Raw genomic sequence first — 25,835 nt, forward strand, 5'->3', positions numbered from 1 at the left:
TACAGCAATCTATAGACAGGTATGATTATCCCCATGAAGAGGATGCTAAGCTCCAAGAGGTTAAATTTGTCTTCATGGCATCAAAATGACAGAGATAGCAAGGAAGCCGAGGTCTACGTGACTCCAAAGCCTGTGTTCGTCAGCACTTTCTGTCTGACATCACCTCCCAAGCATCACCCCCTTTTCTGAGCCACAAGGGTCTGGACTTGGTCCCACTCTCTTGGGTTCCTTCACAGACTTGGAGAATGAAGTTTTTATTGAGAAAATAAATCATTTCCCCACCTTCATTGAAAGTTGCTTGAAGAAAGGGGTGACATCTACTGCTTCTCTATTTCTCTTAGGGGGTCTGTGGTATAGAGTGAGGTGTATGCAGTGAGTAAACATCTGTTCATTCGCTGTGCTTGAATTCGGACTAAAGGAAAAGGAATTAAAATGTGCTCAACACCAGACACCATTCTTTCAAGACATTGTTCAATCCAGCCCTATTCTAGTCTCCTCTATCCGAATGCTCTGTGAGAGGTCCTGTCATCTTTGGTAGAGACAGTTTCTTTTTTCTTAGGCAAGTTAGCATGGAGGACTCACCTGTTTCCACACACAGTGTGAGTGGTGGAACATGAATGGTCCACGTATTCTGTTTTCCAGTTTTTTCCATTCCTGCCACACCCAATTGGCTTTTGGCTCTCACAGTTAATTCTGGTTCCCAAAGGAAGCCTTGAATGGCATCCAGTTTTTCTTTCTTCTTTTTTTGAGTTTGTGTTTTGAGAAATTTCAGGTCACTAAAATGTCAGGTCACTAAGTAGATCTAAACGGTGAGACTGACAGGTGCACTCTTGGCCTCACATCAATGAATACAGATCATTCGTGAGCGGGAGGGGAAAAGGTGGACAAAAACTGGACCCAGAATGAATATAAAGACAGAGAAGCTGGGAGTGGGGCCACCATCAGGAGAAGACTCACTCCAAGTGCCTGTAGCTGAGTCAGTACCGACGTTCCCAATATGAAGCTGTTGCTGCTGTGTCTGGGGCTGACTCTGGTCTGTGCCCATCCTGGAGGGAACAATGCTGTTGTGACAAGGAACTTCGATATGTCAAAGGTAGAGTTGGGGGAGCATAGTGACTCTTGGCTTTGGGGGTAGCTTGGGGGATTCTGAAGCAAGGTGGCCCTACTGGCGGGGAAGGGGTTTCTGACATGTTAAGCAAAAGAGGTGGTTTCTGACCTTGGATAAGAGCGGTCATACCATGTAGAAAGATGGCAGCACTTGGGGACCTCCGTTCTCATGGGAGGAATGTGGAAAGAGCCTTACATGTGCAGCCAACTGACCTGAGTTCTAATTCCATCTTCACATCACCGTTAGGAGTCCTGGCTCATGGGCCAGAGTTGAAGGAGACAAGTGTGGTGTCACCTCTTTTCTTTTCTTACCCAGTCATTTTACTGACTTATTGCAGATTTCAGGGGAGTGGTATTCCATTTACGTGGCCTCAGACATGAAGGAAATGATAGAAGAAAATAGTGTCATGAGGGGTTTTGTGGAATCCATCCGAGACTGGGGCAACTCTTCTCTGACATTTAAATTTCATATAAAGTAAGTGTGGCTTTTTTTACTTGGGAAAGGGAAAACAAAAGGCTGAGTGTGGTCTTGGAACACTTAACACACACACACACATGAGTGTGCACATGCACCGATACACACACATTGTGGGCCTGTATCCCAAATCAGAATCACTCATCTGGCACTGATGTGGGACTGAGGAAGTTGCTGATTTTCTAGATTCAGAGATAGGAATTGGTGACAGGAATAAATTTAACTGGGAGCAGAGGTCAGTGGCAGAGAGTTTCAGAATCACAAGTCGTGGGGCAATACAGCATAGGTTAAGAGCAGGGATGGGAGGTCAACAGCCTAGCCCTCTCTCACTAGTTGCACGGCCTAGAAATGTTCTCCTTCCACCCAGCTTCCCCTGGGGGGAAAGCGGATGACACTCACTCTCTCTCCTGGTGCTTCTTCCTGAGGACCGAGTGAGGCCATGTTTATAGGGCCCTTATCTGAGAGCTGGCGCAGCTGAGCCCTCAGCTAATTCTACAGGGAAGTGGCTGCAGTCAGAGGATAGTGGGAAGTGGCGGTAGAGTAATAGTGACATCAGTGGGTGACTCATTCATAAGTAGCAAAAGAAGTGAAATCGGGTCAATAAAAGCTGTTTCAAATGTGTACCAAAAATGTTCAACACTTAAGTAGAATCAGGTACGCATGTCACAGGAGGAGTGTGAGGCAGTCAACCCATCAGTATCTCCTGAGCATCAGCTCATTCTGTTTTGCAGGGTCAATGGAGAGTGTCGTGAAATGTCTGCGCTTTGTGACCAAGCAGCAAATACAGGCGTATTTAATGCTAACTGTAAGTAAATAAAAATATCTTCGTAAATGTTACTTCCAACTGCAAGAAATTGACTAACACACCATATTCTTAGGATCTTGATCAATTCCTGATCAATGTTTATTTAGGTAATAACAATGGGGCCATCTAACAGCCAATATCCTCCATTTGGGAGACCCCTATGTGTAAAAGCCATTACATGGCACAAACACCATCAGAATAAGATGGTGACTTGGTCATATGTACCACCTGCAACAAAGGAAAATGGGCAACAACAAACAAACAAACAAAAAACATTAATTGTCAGGACACCCGCTCATCCTCTGCCTCTGCCCACTTTCTGATGATTTCCGGTGCCCATTGCACAGCACATTGCTCGGATGGAGTGCTGGGTGTATAATGCCAGGGGCCTTATGGACGGGACAGAGACACAGAGTTGGCAGAGGTGGCCGAGGGAGGTAGGTGAGCTTCAGGGAGGATGACACAGGGGAAGTTGCTGCTGTGGCTGAATTTTTCTAACACTAGTGGCCGATGATGAGCAGTGGAATTTCTTCCAGAAGTCAACTCTTCCCTTAGAAGTTGCCATATGGAGCCCGCAACAGACAGATGAAAGGCCTTAGCTATCACTCTGTATCTTCCAGGATATGCCCCTGAGTTTGCTCTGTGACAGAAAATCGGTAGAGTTTTACTTGCTTCCCATGGACTAAAGAAGTTCTGAGCTGTGTTCTGTTTCCTCCACAGATAATGGATTCAATAGAGTTCGCTTTATTGAAGTGGTCTACAATAAATACCTTATTTTTCAGCTCTATAATTTCAAAAATGAGCAAGCATTCCAGATGATGATACTCATAGGTAGAGTATATTTATTCTCACACTCATCTTGCGGTGGGGAGACAGGGGAAGAAAGGAAACCTGAGAACAATGTAGTTCCCCCAATCTTGTCCAGGGATATCATTCCTCTCTGAAGAGAGGCGCTCACTTGGGTAATCCCTCAGGCTCAGTGATGAGAAGATGGTGAAATTTCTCATCATGCCAGAGGACAGCCTAAGATGTCAAATTCTGGACAGGTTATAGGCCATCCCCACCCTCTGCCCAAGCACCAATCCCTGCCATCTTTTCCCGTCCATCCGCCTCCCAGCCCCCCGCCCCCGATCCCCAGAGAGCCTCAGTGACTAAGAACCACACACAGCAGTCACTGTCACTTTCCCCACAGCCCGAAAACCAGATGTGAATCAAAACCTCAAGAAAAGGTTTGCAAAACTTTGTCAGCAAAATGGAATGGATGAGGAAAACATGGTGGACCTGACAAAATTAGGTAAGTTTAGCTATCTCCGGTATTCTCTTCCTAAATCCCCATGTTACTAGAGGAAGAAATCTAAGAGAGGGAAACACCTCCAATCAGCCCCCTCTGTCCTAAGCAGGAAAATCCTTTGGTTGCCTGCTGGGAAATATGTGGGTTGGTGTTTGACTGTGTTCTGTTCTGCCTCCGCAGATCGCTGTCTCCAGGCCCGACAGAGCCATATGGCCTAGTTCTCCAGGTTGGTGATGGCTCCTGGAGAGGGTGTTGCCAAGGGGGGTTATGGCCAAAGATTACAATAAAAATATTTTGGTAGGAAGCTTGAGGGAGTAACATGATATTTGGAGTTGGGGGTCCTGTGTTCAGGACCCACTCCTTCCATGAGCTTTAGAGCCATTGGCCTAAGCAATGACAAGGAGGCCAGTGATGTGGACATTACAGAGTTGCTGTGTGGATACCCTGCTGGTGAAAAGGCCTCAGTAACTGATAATGTCTTAAGCATCACCAAGACATAAAATTGGAAATAGGAAAAGAGTACTGGGGTGTGAGTATGAAACTGAAATACATTTCAGTGTCTTGTCCATCTTCCAAGGCCAAAATGTGTGGTCTTACCCTTCAATTTTTGGTAATAATGTCTTCCTTTGACCTCTGCACATCCTTAACTTCTGATCTGGAAAGAGAGCTGTCTGACCTTCCAGTTGTCTCCCATCTGGAAAACAGGCTCTGAATTCCCTCATCTGTGTCCTACCTCAGCTTTATTGTGGGGCTACATTCAGAAAAGATGTGGGAAACACTCAGCAGCTGTGGCTTGCATAAAGTCAGCATTAATAAAAGGTAGCTACAGTTTTAGCCATTCTTCCTCAATTTATCAGAGATTCCTCAAAACATTTAATACTGAGAATGGCAGAAAGCAGCCTAGGGTCCTCACTGATTCCTTCTCTTTATCATAGACTCAGTGAGGAAGGTTAAGCAATAGGAAAAACATACCAGCAATTGATTCAATGCCCTCCTTCCATCTATTCTGGGAAGTAACAGGTTACAGTGCAGGTTGATATCTATTTCTTCACCATTTTTCTCTGTAATAAAAATTCTGGCCCGGCTGGGGGTGGCTCAGTGGTTGTGCACTGACCTATGATCCGGGAGATCGCTGTTCGATTCCAGGTTGGGGCTCATGCCAGGGTTGTGATCTGGATCACCAGTGGGGGACGTGCTGGAGGCAGCTGATCAATAACTCTCTTATCCTTGATATTTCTATCTCTTTACCTCCCTCTACTTTCTTTTCTCTGAAATCAATAAAGATATGTATTTTTTAAAAATTCTCTTTTCTCTTCAATTCAATCTAGGAAAAGCTTAATGAGTTTCTGTTCTCTCTCATCTGCTTATTTAGTGCTGAGTGAATGCTTCCTCACCTGGGCTCCAGGATCTTCATTCCATGGACCACGTGTCATCCTGTGACCAGTTCTGTAACCTGATTTCCATCACTATCATCCATGAAGGCATTATCTCTGAATCTTCAATCTTCTATAGTTGTCTAGACAGACTCATCCATTCCCCAAAAATAAAATCAAAGATTTCCTCCAAATTCCTGATTCTCTTCAGCATACCCAGAACTCTACCATGAATAAGACCTCCTGAACCTGCTCAATAAATGATTAGTCTTGCAATCGCGTGGTCGTCTTGTGTATGTGAGAAACCTGGGGCTGATAGCAAGTGAATGACCCCATTCTTTGGCCCTGTGCCCATAAGCGTGCTCTAGCTTCTCCAACTGCCAGGCCCGCAGAGATGTCCCTGGTTCCAGATCCCAGACTAAAATGGGAGGAGAAGACTTGATTCACTAGGCAATCAGCAGTGGCAGAAAGGCAAGGCCTTGAGATGTTGAGGCTGGTGGCCACTGGGTGGAGACAAAGTACACAGGAATGAGGCCACTGTTGGCTTTCAGTGTCACTGGGTACCTGGTCTAATTACTTCCACAGCAAGATACGCCACCCAATCGCTCTTTTCAGTCCCCCTCTTCCCACAGGGAGCTCATCAAGTCCTGGCAATAGGCCAAAGAGGCCAGTCAAGGAACTTCTGCAGGCCTTGTGAACATAAGGTTGTGAGATGAAAACCATCTCAACATGTTCAGGCAACATCAAAAAGGCTAGTGTCGGAGGGAACAGACGAGGACATGAGATTGGGCCTGGAAAGTCAACACTGCAAGCAGTTCAGATGGTTTTCTAGGAGTGAAGGGAAGCCAGTGGAGATTTGGAGCAATGGAGTTAAGTGATCTCATTTCCATTTTTATAAGTTCGTGTTGGAAGCTGTATAGAAAAGAGGTTGCATTTGTGAGTGGAAATCAACAAGATGAAGGTTAGAGCCGAAAGCTATGGCTACATTTCTCAAATCTGCAAAATAACAGACTTTCCAGTTTTTAAAGGGGACCAGAATGTGTACCAGTTCTGTACTCTTCAGCTGATAGTTACAAATTGTATTTATGTGTATACATGTGACAAAAATAAGCAACCATTTAGCACTCCTGACCACAGAAACCTCAATACAAAGAGGAAGAAAAGCAGAAAGATGCTGCTCCAGCAGGCGGGCCAGCGGTGGCAGTATGCCTGTGGGATGCAGTGCTGCCCTCTGGCTGACCACCAGGGGGCGAAACCGAGCCTCCCTGCACTTCTGGCTTCTGGTTTGTCCGCCAGGCCAGTCAGTCTTCCTACCTCTTTGCCACCTTCAACCAGTTTCATCTGCGTCCCGAGCTACCGATGGAAGATGAAGTTATGAATTCTTCCCCTTCTTCTGTGGGTGAGCTGGAATAGATCCAGGCAAGGACAGTTAGAGATCTTGGGGAGACTGCTGTCCCTGTTACCTGATAGGAACTGGTCTTTCTAAGGCCCCAGGTTATCTTCTGGATACTAAACCAAATGTACATTTTTTCATCCTCATTTTACCTGATTTTTCATCAGCATTTGACCCATCCCCTCTCTCCTTTGTTTTTCTACATACTAAATTAAAACTTGATTGAATAAAGAACACTCTCTAAACCATGACTGAATGTACTATATACCACATGCACTTAAGCTGAACATGAGTCATTGAACACGGAATGTCACATAAGTTGGTATTTTTCATTGTAAAAAACCGTTTTTATGGCTGTTTTATAGCACAAAATGCCTGGGCTGGTGAACAAATGTGATATACAGATGATGTATTATAGAATTGTATGCCTGAAACCTATATGATTTTATGAACTAATATCACCCCAATAAATCCAATAAAAAAGAAAAAAGTTTTAAAAATAAAAAATTATTTATAACACAAAATGCATGATACTAGATTTGTAAATAATGTATTTGAAGAAACTTGTAGATTTTTTAAAGCATAAAAATTTAAATATCTGTTCCATATATATGATACAAAAACTATTTCAATTTCTTTTGTATTCTAAATAAAACCTAAATGCTAACATCAAAACTGATGGTCATCCCAGAAGATTGACTCTCAAACTCATAACAGAACACAAGTTCTAAATTAATGTGTATTAAGTGAAATAAATTGGGCAAAACCCAAGAAATACTAGTTACTGTCAAATTCACATAGGTATTCTTAACAGTCCAGTTTTAAGCATTTTTTGCTTTTCCAGAAGAAAAAGTGCATGATTCCTTGGCTCAACAGACGTGCTTCTTCTCAGGATTCCAGGCAAAAGGGTGAATTGATAAGAAAACTGGATTTGGTTTTAAAAGTGTATAAACTTAGTACCTGCTGCATAGGAAGCCTGGGAGGAAACAGAAAACAGAGGAGTGGAACCCAGCTGTTTTCCCTTTGAAGCTCAGAGTCCAATGGGGGGAGATATCAAGACAACTGTCTGGTGCAAGGCCATGAACACCAACATGAAGAGAAGGGAGGTTCTTTGGAAGGGACTCACTCACGATGCAACTAGCAGGCCTCAAGCTTTCTCCTGGAACTCTAGGGTTACCTGTGTTTAGGCCTGGCTTTTTTCTTCTCGATGGCAGGGACTTGTCTTCAACTTCCCTGCTATTCTTTACACTGGGCCTGGGCACTCAGCGAAGATTGGCTGGTTCCCATAATGGTGCCCTGGAGCAATCTCTTTCCCCAGAAAATACATCTGCTTAGTGTGGCTAACAGCAGCATAAAGGAAGGACGATTTTTCAGGGAGAGTGGTCAACAAAATGAGGCTGCATTTCCGACAAGGAGTAATCTGGGGAACTGCTAAAATGTTGGGAAACAAAATAAACTTTCAGTTGAGCAAAACAGGACTTTATAGTGTAGCTGTGTATCCTTTATACTTGGGGGAGGGGGGGCGCAACACCAGAAGAGCATCAATTTGTTTTTAGAAGGTGAAATTTGAGAAGCCCTGCAGAGATCATTCAATACTTCCCAAAGGGGTGAGTTAATGATGTGCTGAATGAAACAGTTCCACCTTGTGGGGATGGATCTAGGCACTGTAGAAGGGCTGTCATCCCTGGATCCTGGCCACTACTTGTCAGTAGTATTCTCTAGTTACTGCAAAAGCAAAAATGCCTTACCCTCTCCCCCATTTCCAAAACCTACCTGAGAACTAGTGCTGCCTATAGTCAAGAACCACTGAATCTTCTCAACTGAGGTCCAGAGAAGGGAAGGAACCTCCCTAAATCACAGGCAAGACATACATAAAACAGGAGATTCCAACATGGCAGTGGGTTGAGTTGAAACTACAACCGACACTCTCCTAGGACCTAACTGGAATTATAACTAAAATATAGAAAAACCATCCTAAGTAATCAACTGCAACTGAAGATGAGCTGGAGAGCACCCTCATAACCAAGGACAAAAAGGGGAGACCACATAGAGACTGGTAGGAAGTGCGGACAAGAGAGGGCTGGCCGGGCTCCCACAGGCAGCAGCTGAAAGTCGGGAGGGAGACCTCAGCTGTGGGGGCTCCCACTGAGGACTCTGGAGCCTAAACCTGAATCTGGGCTCCCCAGTCCAGAGCACCAGAACTGAGAAAGGTGCCCACATAACATCTGGCTGTCAAAAGCAGCCAGGTTTCTGTCTGCCAGGGAGAGATGGCTGGAAATGCAGACACCCTCTTAAAGACCCAACGCACAAAGTTTCCTGTGCACCCACTCACCTTGAGCTCGGTGGAGGAGGGGGCAGAGTGGACTGGAGCAGTGTGAGAAGAATTCAGGGTTGTGGGCTCTGGAGAGCTCAGAGGGCAGCCACCTGGATTCCTGTGCCGAGTCATTGCCCCATATGGCAGAGGATATCTTTCTCAGGCAATCATTTACCTTCCAAGCAGTTTTTGCCTGAGGAGAAAGCAATTGCCATAAGGTATTGGAAAACCTCTCTTGCCTCACCCTGTTTCTATAGCCTGAGGCTCATTAAGAGACTGACTAACAATCAGCCTCTGGGTGCTTTGAGTCTTTGCCTGATTTGCTTCTGGGTCCAGGGCAAATGTGACTGTTTAACTTACTATTTACCATTGTTTAGAGGCCCGACTCTATGAAGTTTGAGACGAGTTAATAAAAAATTGAAAAGATGCAAATTATTTTGGTCTGGTAAATATATAAGTGATTTCCATCCCACTGAGAAGATAACCACAAAGGTTGTGGATTTATTGCCTTGTGAAACATTAACCACTTTGGGTCTAACTTAGCAATTTTATTCCAGCCTTTTTTCTTTCACTTTTCTTTCAGCTTCTTATATCCTCCTTTAGACCAGCTGTCATTGTTCTGGGTCCTTAAGTGATGAGTTAATTAAATGTTTGACACATGCTCCCTATAGATTTGCATGCGAGGTATATTTTTTAACTCTTTGAGAACTACATTTTGATATTAGCATGAATCAATGTGGTTGACTGCTGGGAGAGCAAAGCTCTAAGTGCTTTAGGGACATGCAAAGGATGAGAAGGGTGAGGGCTTGGAGAATCAAAGAAAGGGAATTCTTTTTTTTCCTTTTTAATATATCTTTATTGATTTCAGCGAGAGGAAGGGAGAGAGAGAGAGAGAGAAACATTAATGATGAGAAAGTCATTGATCGGCTGCCTCCTGCATGCCCCTGACTGGGGATAGAGCCCTGACCAGGAATTGAACCACAATCTCCTGGATCATAGGTTGGTGCTCAGCTGCTGAGCCACACCAGCTGGGCAAAGAAAGGGAATTCTTGAGCTGAGCCTTGGAGGAAGGTTAATTTCAATAAGCAGAGAAGGAAGGGCTTTCCAGGAGGGATTGCAGCGTGAGCAAAAGGGGGAAGAAACTAGGTTTCTGTAGAGGCTACAATGACAAGAGAGGCACCTAGTTTGGTCTTTTTCTTCATGTCCTGCTCCTGAACTTATAGGATGTGGAATGTGAAGGTTAAAAAAAACAGACCATTGTAGAAGCTCAATAAGGGCAAGAATTAGAGCTATTTTGATCAATAATATACTCAGTGCTTGGACATAGTAAGCCAATGATGACTGACTTGTTGACTGACTAACTTGATCAAAAGGAGAGAATATGATTGGATTCCATTAATTGACTACTTACTATGTGCCAGGCACTGTGCCAAGCTCTTTACATAAGTAATTCCATCAAATTCTCATACTGATGGTCCGAAACAGGCTTTCTTGGTTTTCAAATTAGGTCTAGCTTATGGCAAAATTATAGCGTGGATGATTTTTACCTTTGGGGCTCCTTGACCCTTCCATGCATGTAAATACTTACTGAACTTTAATGAGTGGATCTAGAAGCAACAATCACTGGAATTCTTGGTTTTCTTACCTACAGGGAACCCTTGTGTTATGGCAGAAATTTCACACTAGAAAAGAAGAAAAGGGTTCTGTTTCCACCCCTGCCTCTCTCTACTCCATGTAGAGAGAGAACTCTGGACCTCTTCTGAGGAGGCTCCTTATTTCTGGATATTAGGATGGTGTGCCAGATGTAGAGATGTGTTGCTCATATCCCCCCTCTAAGACAGGGCGCATGGGCCAGCTGTGAGGAGTGCGGTTAGCCGACAGCCTCCACTGTTAACTCTATGAGACTTGCCTCAACTCTTGAGTGTTCTGGCCACAATGGCCAGAAGAATATACCTAAAGAACTAACAGTAAAGGTAGAGCAAGATCCCTACTGTACAGGACAAGGCCTGATAAGCTAGCCCAATAATCCCCGCTCCCCCTAAGTTCCTATAGAAAGAACAAACCAGTCACACTCAGCCAAGCATAACCCCATTACTCATTGTAAGACATTGTGTTTAAATCATTCCTTTTGTGTTGCTAAAGGTCCCCCCTTGTTTCCTCTACCAAAAGCTGACAGCCTGACATTATTGGAAACCCCTTTACTGCAGTGCCTTTGTGGTTACTGAGCATAAGGTGAGAGAAGAACTGAGGGTCAGGGCTGCCGTTCGGCTCTTACATGGGCGAGACGTTGCAACTGTAGCCGCTGACCAGCTAATAAAGGCTCCAAAATTCAAACACAAACTCTGGTGGTCGTCTGTTGCGGGTCACCCCAGAACATTGAGCTGAGGTACTGATCTTCTTGGGGTGGGCCTAGTCCATGACTGAGCAGGACTGTGCTCCAAGGTCCTATCCCAATCCAGGACTCTTCTAACATGCTCCAGAGCTCCGGGCTGGGCTGACAAACTTTGTCAGATCTACATCTTGATCTGGCCACTCCCCTTCCCTAATCCTGCTTCCTCCTTTTTCCTATCATAAGGGTAACAACACCTCGATAAACCCTTTACACTCCTAAATCTGTCTCAGCATTTGCTTTCCCAAAGACCCAGCTCACACAGATGAAATGTTAGCTTCAACAACGGTGAAGGGAGTGGATATTTTAGACCTGGATTTGAGCCAGTACCAGCAGGATGTAGAAGCATTCTGGGTGCTGGGGACCGAGTCATACTTCCACTCTGGCACACGAACCAAACAAGCTTTTGCTTCTTCTTACACTAGTCTCCTTGCCACTGACTACCACTTGGTATTATATAAAATGGCTTAGTGTTGCCACTGGCTTTCTCAATTAGTGGTACATTCGATGAATCAGGACTGTGATCGAAGACAAGGTCACACAGTCCATTTTTAATCAGCCAATTAGTTTCAATCAAGTTGGTTAGAAATGGACTGTTATCTGGTCATATATGGACTCCATAAGCCCCTTACCCACACACTGAGTCATGACTTAGGACAGTCGGGTCTCAACCACCTGGCAGACTGTGACCTTTCTGCAGGCCACTTATAAAATGCCTTATACTTGGTGTTGGGTGAGGAAGTCCTAATGTAGTTGGTAAGCAAGTACTTAACTTAAATCCATGAATGGAAGAATTTTTGCTGTTTGTTTTTGGAAGCATTTCCTAATTCATTATTAGAAGAGCAATACTAGCCTAATCACCATCCATCCCTTCAACCACCCAATGTTTATTTACCAAGAGAGGGTTGTCACTCGCCCTTCACTTGATCAGACTCTTGCAGCTATCCCCATGCTGCCACACTCTTGAAAAATCTACATGCAGCTTCTTTAGTAGTAACTACCAGGTAGACACCTCTGAGGCTGTAAAGCAATACTTATTGCTATCCCACCTGCCCTCCATGTCAGAAACATCAAGCCTCAACTTGTAGGGGAATCAATAAGAGTAGGGGTTCTTGGATTAGATAGTCTTGGGTTCAAATATGGATTTTCCCACTTACTAACTGTGTGATCTTGGTATGTTTACTTAACGTCTCTGAGTCTTAGTTCAAATCTCTGTGAAATAGGATAGATAATAGTACCTATCACAGAAAGCTATTATGAGGGTTATATAAAATAATATTTCTAAAGCACTGAGCTAATAGTCATTGAGTTCTTACTCTGTTTCTGAAATCATAATATTATTTTAAAATATCTGGTCCCTGAGCTGCAAAATACATCTCCATTGTTATTATTTGCCTTGGTAAGTGGATTATGGCACAATTTCATGCTTGAGCAAAAATTACTTTGAATAAGACTTGTTTTCTTTGATTATCAGATTGTTTCTAAGTTCGTTGAAGGCCAAGGGGCTTAATTATAAAAGTAGCTGATGCAAACTGATTGTAATATAGCAGTTGGAATTCAACTACCATGATTGAAATGTGAGAGTATGATTTAATATTTGCTCTCTGTTCTTAAAAGATTGGTAGATACTTTGGGTCCAGGAAGCTCATGCCTGGGGTGATTCTCTACTCTTTTTCTTTTTTTTTTAATATCTCTTTATTGATTTCAGAGAGAGGAAAGGAAAGGGAGAGAGAGAGAGAAACATCAATGATGAGAGTCATTGATCGGCTGCCTCCTGCACTGGGGATCGAGCCCGCCACCCGGGCCTGTGCCCTGACCGGGAATCGAACCCCGATCGCCTGGATCTCGGGTCGACGCTCAACCGCTGAGCCACGCCCGGCCGGGCAGATTCTCTACTCTTAACAGCAGTCACAACCATACTCATTTGGTTCCATAAAAGAGCAGGTCCGAAGGCTAGGTCTCCAGGATGGCAACAGAAGACAGGATGTATACTTGGTCTGTTACTGTGGTGCTGATTGAGTTTGGCTCATCAGAGTACTCTCTGTCCCTTGGCAGAAAAGAAGGAGTTCATTTCCTTGGCGCCCAAAGGCTGGCAGAACAACCCAACTCTCACTCATTTCTCCACAAAACCTTTTCTTTCAAGACTCCCTTCCCCTTTTCCCTCTCCACTGGACCAGAGTACACTAATGCTTGTGTCCCTTAAGTAAGATGCCACTATGGGGCGAAAAAAATTCTTCTGGCTTCATACCTGGAATTAGGTGGTCAGTCTTTACTTGAATCAAATTGTGCTTTTCCCCCTCCTTTTCTTCATTACTATTGGCTTCTCTGTTTTCCTATATAATTTTTAAAACTTTCTACCTTAAAATTAGATTGTTTTCAAATCATCCTCACACTGACCAGGAGTTTCTGGAAGGCATAGCCTCTGTCTTATTTACCTCTTTAGCCCTCAAGGTACCTGGTACAGACAGGGCTAGTATAGAGCAGGCATTTGGTAATGGTTGTAGAATTAAGTTGCATCACTATTTTTCAAAAGCCCTGTAGTAATATCATCTCTTAAAGCAAATTGCTGCATCACACACAAAATTACTCTACAATCAAAGGTTGTATCTGGGTGCCTTGCATTACACAATAAACGTATTTCCTATTGATAGGAGGCCAATTGAACTTCTGTAAATGGAATCCTTATCTCATGTACTTACATTGTCATCTGGGAGATGCTAACATCAAGGGTTACCCTTTTTAAATATTTTTTTCACCTTTCCCCATCTCTACCTTTTCCCATCTTCCCCAATAGAAAAGTCAATAATTTATTTAATTGTGGTATTTATTGGTCATCTATAAGTTGTTAGAGTATTTTTCGACTATTAATCCACAGCTCCTACCACAAATATTTAAATGCACCTCAGGAGTATTATTTAATTCCTATTGTAGGAATCCTATGGTAAAGTGAAGCATCACTTCTGATTGATTTAATATTCTTTCACCTTTGATTTTGTCTGAGTTTCCTTTTGCCAAGCCCCTACCTAGATTGCTCACAGCTCTTAGGTACTTGTGCAGGCTCGACCTTCCTGTCTCAGTGTTTGCAGGCTGCACTGACAATGCTTATACTGACCACCGAAAACTTAGGTCTGCTACATGGCAGTGAATAATCAGGATGGGGAGTGGCATTCACAACATGGGCTTCTGATCAGAGACTTCAGAATATAAATCAGGATATCACTTACCAAAAGTATTATTCCTATTTACAATTGGACTTTCTATAGGGTTCCTTCTCATAGCAAGGATACTTAGTGCTTCTGATATAAGATTGAGGGTACAATCATTCCAAAGTTGATACTATGTTTCACGTGCCACCATAAATGCAAAAATGAAAAGAAAGATGTCACCACCACAAGCAAAAAGATGCAATATGGCACTTTGGTGTGAGTGCAGAGCTAGCAGGGGTGGAGGGATGGGGTAGAGATGGCAGGCCAGCAGCAGTGCCTGCCTCTCCCCTCAGCATCCTAGCCCAGTTCATTTTGCAAACCCGGCTGCTCACAGGCGGCCAGCTATTCTTGGAGAGAATCCACTAGAAAAAATGAAGTGCACAGCCTTTGCCCCCATTTGTCAAGCTCAGTTCCTCTGTCTCAGGAGTAGGTCAGTCTACAGCTCACCCGTGGTGCCTAAAGTTAGACCGACCTCAAAATACCAGTGACTAGATATCAGTTGAGCATGAAGTAGGAATGATCACACAAGGATCACACTGGATGACTTTGGAAAGCACGCCACAGATAGAATGCCACAATTCCTCAGTTCACTGCCTTGTGCCCAGCTCCTCCCATGACACTGGCCTCTTTCTGTTTTGCGGGGTGCAGAAGGGGACCATCAGCACAAGGCAGAAATGAGCGATAGTTTTTAAGAAGCCTCAGCTGGGGGCACAGCAGCCTAAATCACAACACCCCTCTCAGCAGGAGTCCCCCTCCCACAAGCTCTCCACATCTCCACACCTGCCTAATGTTCAAAACTTCCCCCAAGACTCACCATACCAGGAACGATTCTCTGATCCCACCACCCTAATAGTGGCAGACATTAGTCTGAGGGTTCTACACACACCATCCCATTAAATCCCTACAGCAATCTATAGACAGGTATGATTATCCCCATGAAGAGGATGCTAAGCTCCAAGAGGTTAAATTTGTCTTCATGGCATCAAAATGACAGAGATAGCAAGGAAGCCGAGGTCTACGTGACTCCAAAGCCTGTGTTCGTCAGCACTTTCTGTCTGACATCACCTCCCAAGCATCACCCCCTTTTCTGAGCCACAAGGGTCTGGACTTGGTCCCACTCTCTTGGGTTCCTTCACAGACTTGGAGAATGAAGTTTTTATTGAGAAAATAAATCATTTCCCCACCTTCATTGAAAGTTGCTTGAAGAAAGGGGTGACATCTACTGCTTCTCTATTTCTCTTAGGGGGTCTGTGGTATAGAGTGAGGTGTATGCAGTGAGTAAACATCTGTTCATTCGCTGTGCTTGAATTCGGACTAAAGGAAAAGGAATTAAAATGTGCTCAACACCAGACACCATTCTTTCAAGACATTATTCAATCCAGCCCTATACTAGTCTCCTCTATCCGAATGCTCTGTGAGAGGTCCTGTCATCTTTGGTAGAGACAGTTTCTTTTTTCTTAGGCAAGTTAGCATGGAGGACTCACCTGTTTCCACACACAGTGTGAGTGGTGGAACATGAATGGTCCACGTATTCTGTTTTCCAGTTTTTTCCATTCCTGCCACACCCAATTGGCTTTTGGCTCTCACAGTTAATTCTGGTTCCCAAAGGAAGCCTTGAATGGCATCCAGTTTTTCTTTCTTCTTTTTTTGAGTTTGTGTTTTGAGAAATTTCAGGTCACTAAAATGTCAGGTCACTAAGTAGATCTAAACGGTGAGACTGACAGGTGCACTCTTGGCCTCACATCAATGAATACAGATCATTCGTGAGCGGGAGGGGAAAAGGTGGACAAAAACTGGACCCAGAATGAATATAAAGACAGAGAAGCTGGGAGTGGGGCCACCATCAGGAGAAGACTCACTCCAAGTGCCTGTAGCTGAGTCAGTACCGACGTTCCCAATATGAAGCTGTTGCTGCTGTGTCTGGGGCTGACTCTGGTCTGTGCCCATCCTGGAGGGAACAATGCTGTTGTGACAAGGAACTTCGATATGTCAAAGGTAGAGTTGGGGGAGCATAGTGACTCTTGGCTTTGGGGGTAGCTTGGGGGATTCTGAAGCAAGGTGGCCCTACTGGCGGGGAAGGGGTTTCTGACATGTTAAGCAAAAGAGGTGGTTTCTGACCTTGGATAAGAGCGGTCATACCATGTAGAAAGATGGCAGCACTTGGGGACCTCCGTTCTCATGGGAGGAATGTGGAAAGAGCCTTACATGTGCAGCCAACTGACCTGAGTTCTAATTCCATCTTCACATCACCGTTAGGAGTCCTGGCTCATGGGCCAGAGTTGAAGGAGACAAGTGTGGTGTCACCTCTTTTCTTTTCTTACCCAGTCATTTTACTGACTTATTGCAGATTTCAGGGGAGTGGTATTCCATTTACGTGGCCTCAGACATGAAGGAAATGATAGAAGAAAATAGTGTCATGAGGGGTTTTGTGGAATCCATCCAAGACTGGGGCAACTCTTCTCTGACATTTAAATTTCATATAAAGTAAGTGTGGCTTTTTTTACTTGGGAAAGGGAAAACAAAAGGCTGAGTGTGGTCTTGGAACACTTAACACACACACACACATGAGTGTGCACATGCACCGATACACACACATTGTGGGCCTGTATCCCAAATCAGAATCACTCATCTGGCACTGATGTGGGACTGAGGAAGTTGCTGATTTTCTAGATTCAGAGATAGGAATTGGTGACAGGAATAAATTTAACTGGGAGCAGAGGTCAGTGGCAGAGAGTTTCAGAATCACAAGCCGTGGGGCAATACAGCATAGGTTAAGAGCAGGGATGGGAGGTCAACAGCCTAGCCCTCTCTCACTAGTTGCACGGCCTAGAAATGTTCTCCTTCCACCCAGCTTCCCCTGGGGGGAAAGCGGATGACACTCACTCTCTCTCCTGGTGCTTCTTCCTGAGGACCGAGTGAGGCCATGTTTATAGGGCCCTTATCTGAGAGCTGGCGCAGCTGAGCCCTCAGCTAATTCTACAGGGAAGTGGCTGCAGTCAGAGGATAGTGGGAAGTGGCGGTAGAGTAATAGTGACATCAGTGGGTGACTCATTCATAAGTAGCAAAAGAAGTGAAATCGGGTCAATAAAAGCTGTTTCAAATGTGTACCAAAAATGTTCAACACTTAAGTAGAATCAGGTACGCATGTCACAGGAGGAGTGTGAGGCAGTCAACCCATCAGTATCTCCTGAGCATCAGCTCATTCTGTTTTGCAGGGTCAATGGAGAGTGTCGTGAAGTGTCTGCGCTTTGTGACCAAGTAGCAAATACAGGCGTATTTAATGTTCACAGTAAGTAAATAAAAATATCTCTGTAAATGTTACTTCCAACTGCAAGAAATTGACTAACACACCACATTCTTAGGATCTTGATCAATTCCTGATCAATGTTTATTTAGGTAATAACAATGGGGCCATCTAACAGCCAATATCCTCCATTTGGGAGACCCCTATGTGTAAAAGCCATTACATGGCACAAACACCATCAGAATAAGATGGTGACTTGGTCATATGTACCACCTGCAACAAAGGAAAATGGGCAACAACAAACAAACAAACAAAAAACATAAATTGTCAGGACACCCGCTCATCCTCTGCCTCTGCCCACTTTCTGATGATTTCCGGTGCCCATTGCACAGCACATTGCTCGGATGGAGTGCTGGGTGTATAATGCCAGGGGCCTTATGGACGGGACAGAGACACAGAGTTGGCAGAGGTGGCCGAGGGAGGTAGGTGAGCTTCAGGGAGGATGACACAGGGGAAGTTGCTGCTGTGGCTGAATTTTTCTAACACTAGTGGCCAATGATGAGCAGTGGAATTTCTTCCAGAAGTCAACTCTTCCCTTAGAAGTTGCCATATGAAGCCCGCAACAGACAGATGAAAGGCCTTAGCTATCACTCTGTATCTTCCAGGATATGCCCCTGAGTTTGCTCTGTGACAGAAAATCGGTACAGTTTTACTTGCTTCCCATGGACTAAAGAAGTTCTGAACTGTGTTCTGTTTCCTCCACAGATAATGGATTCAATAGAGTTCGCTTTATTGAAGTGGTCTACAATAAATACCTTATTTTTCAGCTCTATAATTTCAAAAATGCCCAGGTGATGGTACTCATAGGTAGAGTATATTTATTCTCACACTCATCTTGCGGTGGGGAGACAGGGGAAGAAAGGAAACCTGAGAACAATGTAGTTCCCCCAATCTTGTCCAGGGATATCATTCCTCTCTGAAGAGAGGCGCTCACTTGGGTAATCCCTCAGGCTCAGTGATGAGAAGATGGTGAAATTTCTCATCATGCCAGAGGACAGCCTAAGATGTCAAATTCTGGACAGGTTATAGGCCATCCCCACCCTCTGCCCAAGCACCAATCCCTGCCATCTTTTCCCGTCCATCCGCCTCCCAACCCCCCGCCCCCGATCCCCAGAGAGCCTCAGTGACTAAGAACCACACACAGCAGTCACTGTCACTTTCCCCACAGCCCGAAAACCAGATGTGAGTCAAAACCTCAAGGAAAGGTTTGCAAAACTTTGTCAGCAAAATGGAATGGATGAGGAAAACATGGTGGACCTGACAAAATTAGGTAAGTTTAGCTATCTCCGGTATTCTCTTCCTAAATCCCCATGTTACTAGAGGAAGAAATCTAAGAGAGGGAAACACCTCCAATCAGTCCCCTCTGTCCTAAGCAGGAAAATCCTCTGGTTGCTCGCTGGGAAATATGTGGGTTGGTGTTTGACTGTGTTCTGTTCTGCCTCCGCAGATCGCTGTCTCCAGGCCCGACAGAGCCATATGGCCTAGTTCTCCAGGTTGGTGATGGCTCCTGGAGAGGGTGTTGCCAAGGGGGGTTATGGCCAAAGATTACAATAAAAATATTTTGGTAGGAAGCTTGAGGGAGTAACATGATATTTGGAGTTGGGGGTCCTGTGTTCAGGACCCACTCCTTCCATGAGCTTTAGAGCCATTGGCCTAAGCAATGACAAGGAGGCCAATGATGTGGACATTACAGAGTTGCTGTGTGGATACCCTGCTGGTGAAAAGGCCTCAGTAACTTATAATGTCTTAAGCATCACCAAGACATAAAATTGGAAATAGGAAAAGAGTACTGGGGTGTGAGTATGAAACTGAAATACATTTCAGTGTCTTGTCCATCTTCCAAGGCCAAAATGTGTGTTCTTACCCTTCAATTTTTGGTAATAATGTCTTCCTTTGACCTCTGCACATCCTTAACTTCTGATCTGTAAAGAGAGCTGTCTGACCTTCCAGTTGTCTCCCATCTGGAAAACAGGCTCTGAATTCCCTCATCTGTGTCCTACCTCAGCTTCATTGTGGGGCTACATTCAGAAAAGATGTGGGAAAGACTCAGCAGCTCTGGCTTGCATAAAGTCAGCATTAATAAAAGGTAGCTACAGTTTTAGCCATTCTTCCTCAATTTATCAAAGATTCCTCAAAACATTTAATACTGAGAATGGCAGAAAGCAGCCTAGGGTCCTCACTGATTCCTTCTCTTTATCATAGACTCAGTGAGGAAGGTTAAGCAATAGGAAAAACATACCAGCAATTGATTCAATGCCCTCCTTCCACCTATTCTGGGAAGTAACAGGTTACAGTGCAGGTTGATATCTATTTCTTCACCATTGTTCTCTGTAATAAAAATTCTGGCCCGGCTGGGGGTGGCTCAGTGGTTGTGCACTGACCTATGATCCGGGAGATCGCTGTTCGATTCCAGGTTGGGGCTCATGCCAGGGTTGTGATCTGGATCACCAGTGGGGGACGTGCTGGAGGCAGCTGATCAATAACTCTCTTATCCTTGATATTTCTATCTCTTTACCTCCCTCTACTTTCTTTTCTCTGAAATCAATAAAGATATGTATTTTTTAAAAATTCTCTTTTCTCTTCAATTCAATCTAGGAAAAGCTTAATGAGTTTCTGTTCTCTCTCATCTGCTTATTTAGTGCTGAGTGAATGCTTCCTCACCTGGGCTCCAGGATCTTCATTCCATGGACCACGTGTCATCCTGTGACCAGTTCTGTAACCTGATTTCCATCACTATCATCCATGAAGGCATTATCTCTGAATCTTCAATCTTCTATAGTTGTCTAGACAGACTCATCCATTCCCCAAAAATAAAATCAAAGATTTCCTCCAAATTCCTGATTCTCTTCAGCATACCCAGAACTCTACCATGAATAAGACCTCCTGAACCTGCTCAATAAATGATTAGTCTTGCAATCGCGTGGTCGTCTTGTGTATGTGAGAAACCTGGGGCTGATAGCAAGTGAATGACCCCATTCTTTGGCCCTGTGCCCATAAGCGTGCTCTAGCTTCTCCAACACTCCCCTGAGATTCAAGAGTCTCCCTTCCCTGCAGTCATTCTCTGTCCCTGTGATGCTGCTTGCCCTTTTATTAGCCTGTTTATTAGTGACCTGATAAAGCAAACTATGAGACTTGACCCACAGTTTGACCCATCCCTGAATTCTCTTTCTCAAGGTAGTACTGAGAGACAGATGCTGCTGATACAAACTCCCCGTGCTTCAGGACATGCCTCCACATCCCAGCTTCCCTACATCATCCACTCTCTCCCCTCATGACACAGTCGGCGTCCTTTCATGCTCTCAGAAAACCTCCTTCAGTCAGGGCTGTTATCTACTGTGACCATGTAAAGTGAGGGGCCAGGAAATGTGAGCAATAGTGACCTTTAGCTATCTGTACTTGGTAGAGTCAGGAGGCATCAAGAAGGCTAAACCTCTTTCTTTGGACCTTCTGGGATTTGAGGAAAGGGAATTAAAATTCTTCCTCCACTTATAATCCTATCCTCACATCAGATGATAAAGACCAGGTCAAAGTTGTACATGTTGCTGGAACAGAGAGACATGGGGTGGGGGTTGTCATGTACAAAGAATGTCCTGTCATTATGAACATAAGCCTAACAACAGAAGGCTCTGTGGGGTGTGATGCCCCCATATCTTACTGTGTGTCCTTGTCAGAAGTATAAGTTAGGTTCAGGCTTATTTCTTCTGAAATACGCACTTTGCCTAGTTTGCTGACACATGGCAAAAGGCTATGAAGAGAGTCAACCAGTCGTGCTGGGTCCTGTCATTTTTCAATGTTGTCATTTAAAGAACAAAATAGTTAATGTCTAGAGAGAATGGCCTAGCAGATCCTTGGGAAGGTTTAGAACATTAACAACCAGAACGATCAATGCAAGGAGGACCATTGTGATGGTGGGGGAGGGCTGGCTGTGTCACATGTCAGGAAACTACAGCCTAGAGGGAGGCACACAAGGACCCTCAGCTGATCCCAGGTCAACATGGGAGCTTGAACTCACTCTGAAACCTACTGCTTAATTCCAAACTTTTTCTGCAAATGAAGCATGGAATGTTAAGTTCCCTCAAAAGCAAGGAGTGAAGACGTCTGGAGATCAGAAACAGGGCAGAGCGGTCATTTTCCAAAGAAAAGGAACATGAAAAGAGATGAAAGTTATGGGGAATCAGCCAGCAGCAGGAGCTATGCTACTGCTCCTCGGTGCATTGTGCTCACGGACTGGAGGGCCAAGCTGGCAGCCCAGTCCCACTGCAATTCCCACCATGGCATTTCATGCTAAGTTGATTTTTCATTAGTTCAGTATCACCCACTCTCACCCCAGTGTCCATCACCACATTCTTAGGGTCTGAGAGCAAACTGAGTTTGTTAAAGAGAAATTAGCCTGTTGCACAGAGGGCCACAGAATCATATCCCCAAGGCAGGCAGGTGCGAATCAGGATCACTCAGTAGGTCATAGAGGCCACACTTCCTCCAAGAGTTAACTCTGCCTGTGTCTCAGAAATACAGTGAGGAGGCTGTGTTCTTGGCATCCATCTGGACAGGAGAAATGGGTCCTGTATTAGCTTCCAGTTAGTGCTGGAACAAATCACCACAAACATAGTGTCTTAAAAGAGTGCAAGTTTATTGTACTATAGCTTCAGAGGTCAGAAGTCTGACATGGGGCTCCCGGGACCAAACCCAAACAAGTCTCATGCCTGTAAATGTATTCAGATCATCTTCTATGTCCTTTCTTAGAGTTTTAAAATTCTCTCTTTGGTAATTTTGTGTATTCTTGTTTTTCAATTCCTATATACTTTTGTTATGGAAGAAATTAGGGGGCAGAATATCTCCTACACTAGCCAGTTTGGGGTGACTCTTGTGATGTCTTGAGAAAATGAATGTTCTAAGATTCCCATAGGAGAATGATTGGTTTTTATTGGCGTGGAGTCACATGCCTTGGGTTGTAAAGTCCCACGCCCCTTAACGCAGTCCTGCAAAGGTGCAGCAGGCAGCTCAGCAAAGCCAAAAGCAAGGCCAGTGTCCAGAGCTTCCCTGCCATGTTGCAGCCCTTCCCAGTCCTGCATCAGGTTAATTAAAGTTCATTAGTCCATTGTGTGTCCCCTGCAACAGGAGTCCCAAGCCTGCCAAGAGCCAAGAGAGCGAACTTCTTAGGTTCGGAAGTTTCAACATTCAGGTTTCGCATCCTTGCAGTGGCCACACCTATTCTGGCTAACTAACTGTTCCCAGGAGTGATGGACAGACAGGAAAGCACCTTTCCAGGTCACTCAGACTTTACTGGGCGTGTGTCTATTGTCCAGTCCCTTCCGCCAGCAATCAGAGGGGAACAGACTTGGAGAGTGTTAAATTAGCAAAGCAGTGTAAATGGCATGCTTTCTTTATCTAGCCTTCCCCTTTACTCCTTTCCTGTTAATAACCAGATCATTAGGATATCACCTTCACCACTTTGTTTTACTGTGTAAAATTTTTATATTTAGAATTAGCCAGCTGGACCTAGTTTAGATGATCCCCCCCTTTTTTTTTGCCAACATCCAAAGCATCATAGTTGGGAGACAGGTGAACATATGTCTCTTCTCTTCCTTGAGCCTGATGAGGGTGTTGACCTTGGACACGTCACTGCCATAGAGCTTCTTCACAGCCTGTTTGATCCGGGGCTTGTGGTCAAGCGTGTTGCTCCTGGGGGCGCTCTTCCGAGGATATTGATGCTGCCTTCATAGTGGAGCCGCAGTGTCTTTGGCCATAGAAGGTAGATGACAGGCACATCTTCCCTGTTTTGTGGCTGTGGCCTGTCAGCACTGCTTTCTTTGCCTACAAAGCTTTTGCTTTGGCCTTGGCTTGGGCTGTGGGAGGGGCAGGGGCTTCCTTCTTCTCTTTGGGCTCGTCTTTGTGAAAGGCTGTCTGTTTGGCTTTTTTAACCATCAGTTATTATCATGAGTTTTTGCTGGTATAGGGAAATGCTATTGATTTCTGTAAGTTGATGTTCCTAGCAACTGTGATGAAATTTTTCGTAGTTATAATGAAATTATTTCCAATACTTTGTGGCTTCTGTTGGTTTTATAGGGTATAGTCCTATTATCGCCAATAATGTCAATGTGTGTCTTCCAATATTTATACTTTTCTTTCTCTTTTTTTCCTTTTCTTGTAACTTTAGCCAGAACTTCCTAGGTAACTTAAACTTTGAAGCCCTCTTTTCTATACCAGAAGTTGGTATTTAGCTATGGCTCACAGGCCAAATACCACACACTGCCTGTTTTTGTATTGCCCACCAGCCAAGACATTTACAATCAATGCGATATTAGGAACACTATTTACAAGCCCAATGAAGCAGATTTCCAAAAATTTTATTTCTAAACAGAATCCAATCCTCTCAATAATAGTTATGTATTTTCAAAAAAAAATTATACTTAATATTTAATTGTGAATTTCATCAAAAAATGTGGAAGTGTGTTTTCCCCATTATTATATTTTCACCTACATAGTATCTTTGATTTTACCTCTTGGCCTGCAAGACCTAAAATTTCCTTTCTGGCCCTTGAGAGAAAAGGTATGCTGACCCATCTCTGTACTATGGCCTTTCCCCTGACTGCTATTTGCTATAGTTATTTGTGCTGCATTGTCCCCAAATACACAGCTCTGTCAAATTGAACCAATCGGATACCCTTCAATAAAATTGGCATTAAATTATCTAATCATGGGATCAGGGAGATAATTTTCAGTTTTCCTCTTACTGACGTAATGACTTGAAGCTGAATGAAGGAAATGCAGATAAATGTCAAATAAACTTCCAGAGTAAATGTCACACCAGGACACCCTGAGGTTATTTGGGGTTCCAAGTGCAAACATGAAGACTCCAGATCTCCCTTCCCAGCTTTGGGGACTTTGCCATCTAAGTCCCTGGTGCCATAATCAATTTTAATTGACACTGTCTGCTGCTGGAGGCAGGCCCATCAAGGTACCAGGGATTGTCCTTAAAGGTAGCTTTTCTGAAACATTGCTGTGCTGCCTCCAAAACAGTTATGATGGCTCTGTTTGGCTACCAGAATACTAGATGATTGCTGGCTGACCCCTTGTAAGGAAAGACAGAGGACTGGCGAGCCCACCTGCTGAGGAGAGCCTGGCCTGGAGAGAAGCCCTGGGCAGCAGCACTGACCGCCACGACCCCACTGTCATGATTCCCACAGCCACCTTCAGTGACCCAGTTTTCTGTTAGTCCTGAATTATTTTGCACTCAACTTTCCTAGGACACCCAGGAGCACTCCCATCTCTGGACCCTTTCTATGAAATACTCGATCCCCAGATATCTGCGTGATCTATCCCCTCACAACATTATGGTCCCTGTGCGTCACCTGACACTGAGGTCTCCTCTGAACCCCAAGGATTAAGTAGTGCTCTTTCCCCACCTTCCTGGTCTGGCCTCTTATACTGATATGTAAACAGCCTGCACCCACTTGCTGGAAGGTAAGTGCGATTAAATCAAAGAGCTGATTTTGGCCACTGAAATAGCCAAAGCCTGAAACGGTGTCTATCTCCACACACAGGCACTCCGTGTGTGGGCTTCATCAGTGGGCTTCCCTGACCTGCACAGGACAGTCTTGTGACCTGCTTTGGCCAGTGACATGGGAGTGGAAGGTCTCCATGTCACATGCACCAAGGTTTTTAATAGCCCCCCAGGTGCCTGGCCGGCTTGGCTCAGTCGTTGAGCATCAACCAATGATTCAGGAGATTGGGGTTCAGTTCCTAGTCAGGTTGCAGGCCTGATCCGCAGTGGGGGGAGCACAGAAGGCGACTGATCAATGACTCTCTCATCATCAATGTTTCTTTCTCTCTACCTCTCCCTTCCTCTCTCTGAAATCAATAAAAATATATAAAATATATATTTAAAAGCTCAATAGGTTATTCAAAAGTGCAACCAAAGTTGAGAAACATAAATGTAAGGGTGGAGTGTGTTGGTGTATCCACTTATGTCTAAAGTAGAATCAAAGAGCTGGAGTCGCAGAGAGGGGGTGCCAGAGCTTCCACAAACAAGGCTCTGCAGGTGGGGGGCTGAGGGCTGATGAGCCCAGCTTGGCCTGGACACTCAGAGGAGCCCCGAGCTCAGGTGCCTGCAGTGGGGCAGGCACCTGGAAGTGGGCATTTCCAGGAGACTGAAGCACTGCTGGGAGGACATCCTTG

The 25,835-nt window shown here is 44.5% G+C and overlaps 2 protein-coding genes across 2 annotated transcripts; both read left to right on the top strand.

The window, feature by feature from the left end:
- The first annotated feature begins 916 nt into the window (after window positions 1-916).
- LOC308563766 (lipocalin Can f 6.0101-like) lies at window positions 917-5,331 on the top strand. The gene is made up of 7 exons (XM_081151186.1): window positions 917-1,093; window positions 1,446-1,582; window positions 2,314-2,387; window positions 3,108-3,218; window positions 3,580-3,681; window positions 3,859-3,904; window positions 5,051-5,331. Exons 1-6 carry the CDS (start codon window positions 998-1,000, stop codon window positions 3,894-3,896), a joined length of 558 nt encoding a protein of 185 aa, XP_081007312.1. The 5' UTR covers window positions 917-997; the 3' UTR covers window positions 3,897-3,904; window positions 5,051-5,331.
- A 10,857-nt stretch (window positions 5,332-16,188) lies between these two features.
- LOC308563936 (lipocalin Can f 6.0101-like) lies at window positions 16,189-20,571 on the top strand. Its single transcript, XM_081151552.1, has 7 exons — window positions 16,189-16,348; window positions 16,701-16,837; window positions 17,569-17,642; window positions 18,363-18,464; window positions 18,826-18,927; window positions 19,105-19,150; window positions 20,297-20,571. Exons 1-6 carry the CDS (start codon window positions 16,253-16,255, stop codon window positions 19,140-19,142), a joined length of 549 nt encoding a protein of 182 aa, XP_081007678.1. The 5' UTR covers window positions 16,189-16,252; the 3' UTR covers window positions 19,143-19,150; window positions 20,297-20,571.
- Window positions 20,572-25,835: the final 5,264 nt, after the last annotated feature.

This window comes from Miniopterus schreibersii (assembly GCF_964146895.1).
Source record: "Miniopterus schreibersii genome assembly, chromosome: 11".
Taxonomy (NCBI): Eukaryota; Metazoa; Chordata; class Mammalia; order Chiroptera; family Miniopteridae; genus Miniopterus; species Miniopterus schreibersii.

Coding starts and splice junctions, on each gene's coding strand:
- LOC308563766 (XM_081151186.1), top strand. CDS start 998: ATGAAGCTGTTGCTGCTGTGTCTGGGGCTGACTCTGGTCTGTGCCCAT. Junction 1,094..1,445: donor GGAACTTCGATATGTCAAAG/GTAGAGTTGGGG, acceptor GACTTATTGCAG/ATTTCAGGGGAGTGGTATTC. Junction 3,682..3,858: donor GGTGGACCTGACAAAATTAG/GTAAGTTTAGCT, acceptor CTGCCTCCGCAG/ATCGCTGTCTCCAGGCCCGA.
- LOC308563936 (XM_081151552.1), top strand. CDS start 16,253: ATGAAGCTGTTGCTGCTGTGTCTGGGGCTGACTCTGGTCTGTGCCCAT. Junction 16,838..17,568: donor ACATTTAAATTTCATATAAA/GTAAGTGTGGCT, acceptor TCTGTTTTGCAG/GGTCAATGGAGAGTGTCGTG. Junction 17,643..18,362: donor AGGCGTATTTAATGTTCACA/GTAAGTAAATAA, acceptor TTTCCTCCACAG/ATAATGGATTCAATAGAGTT.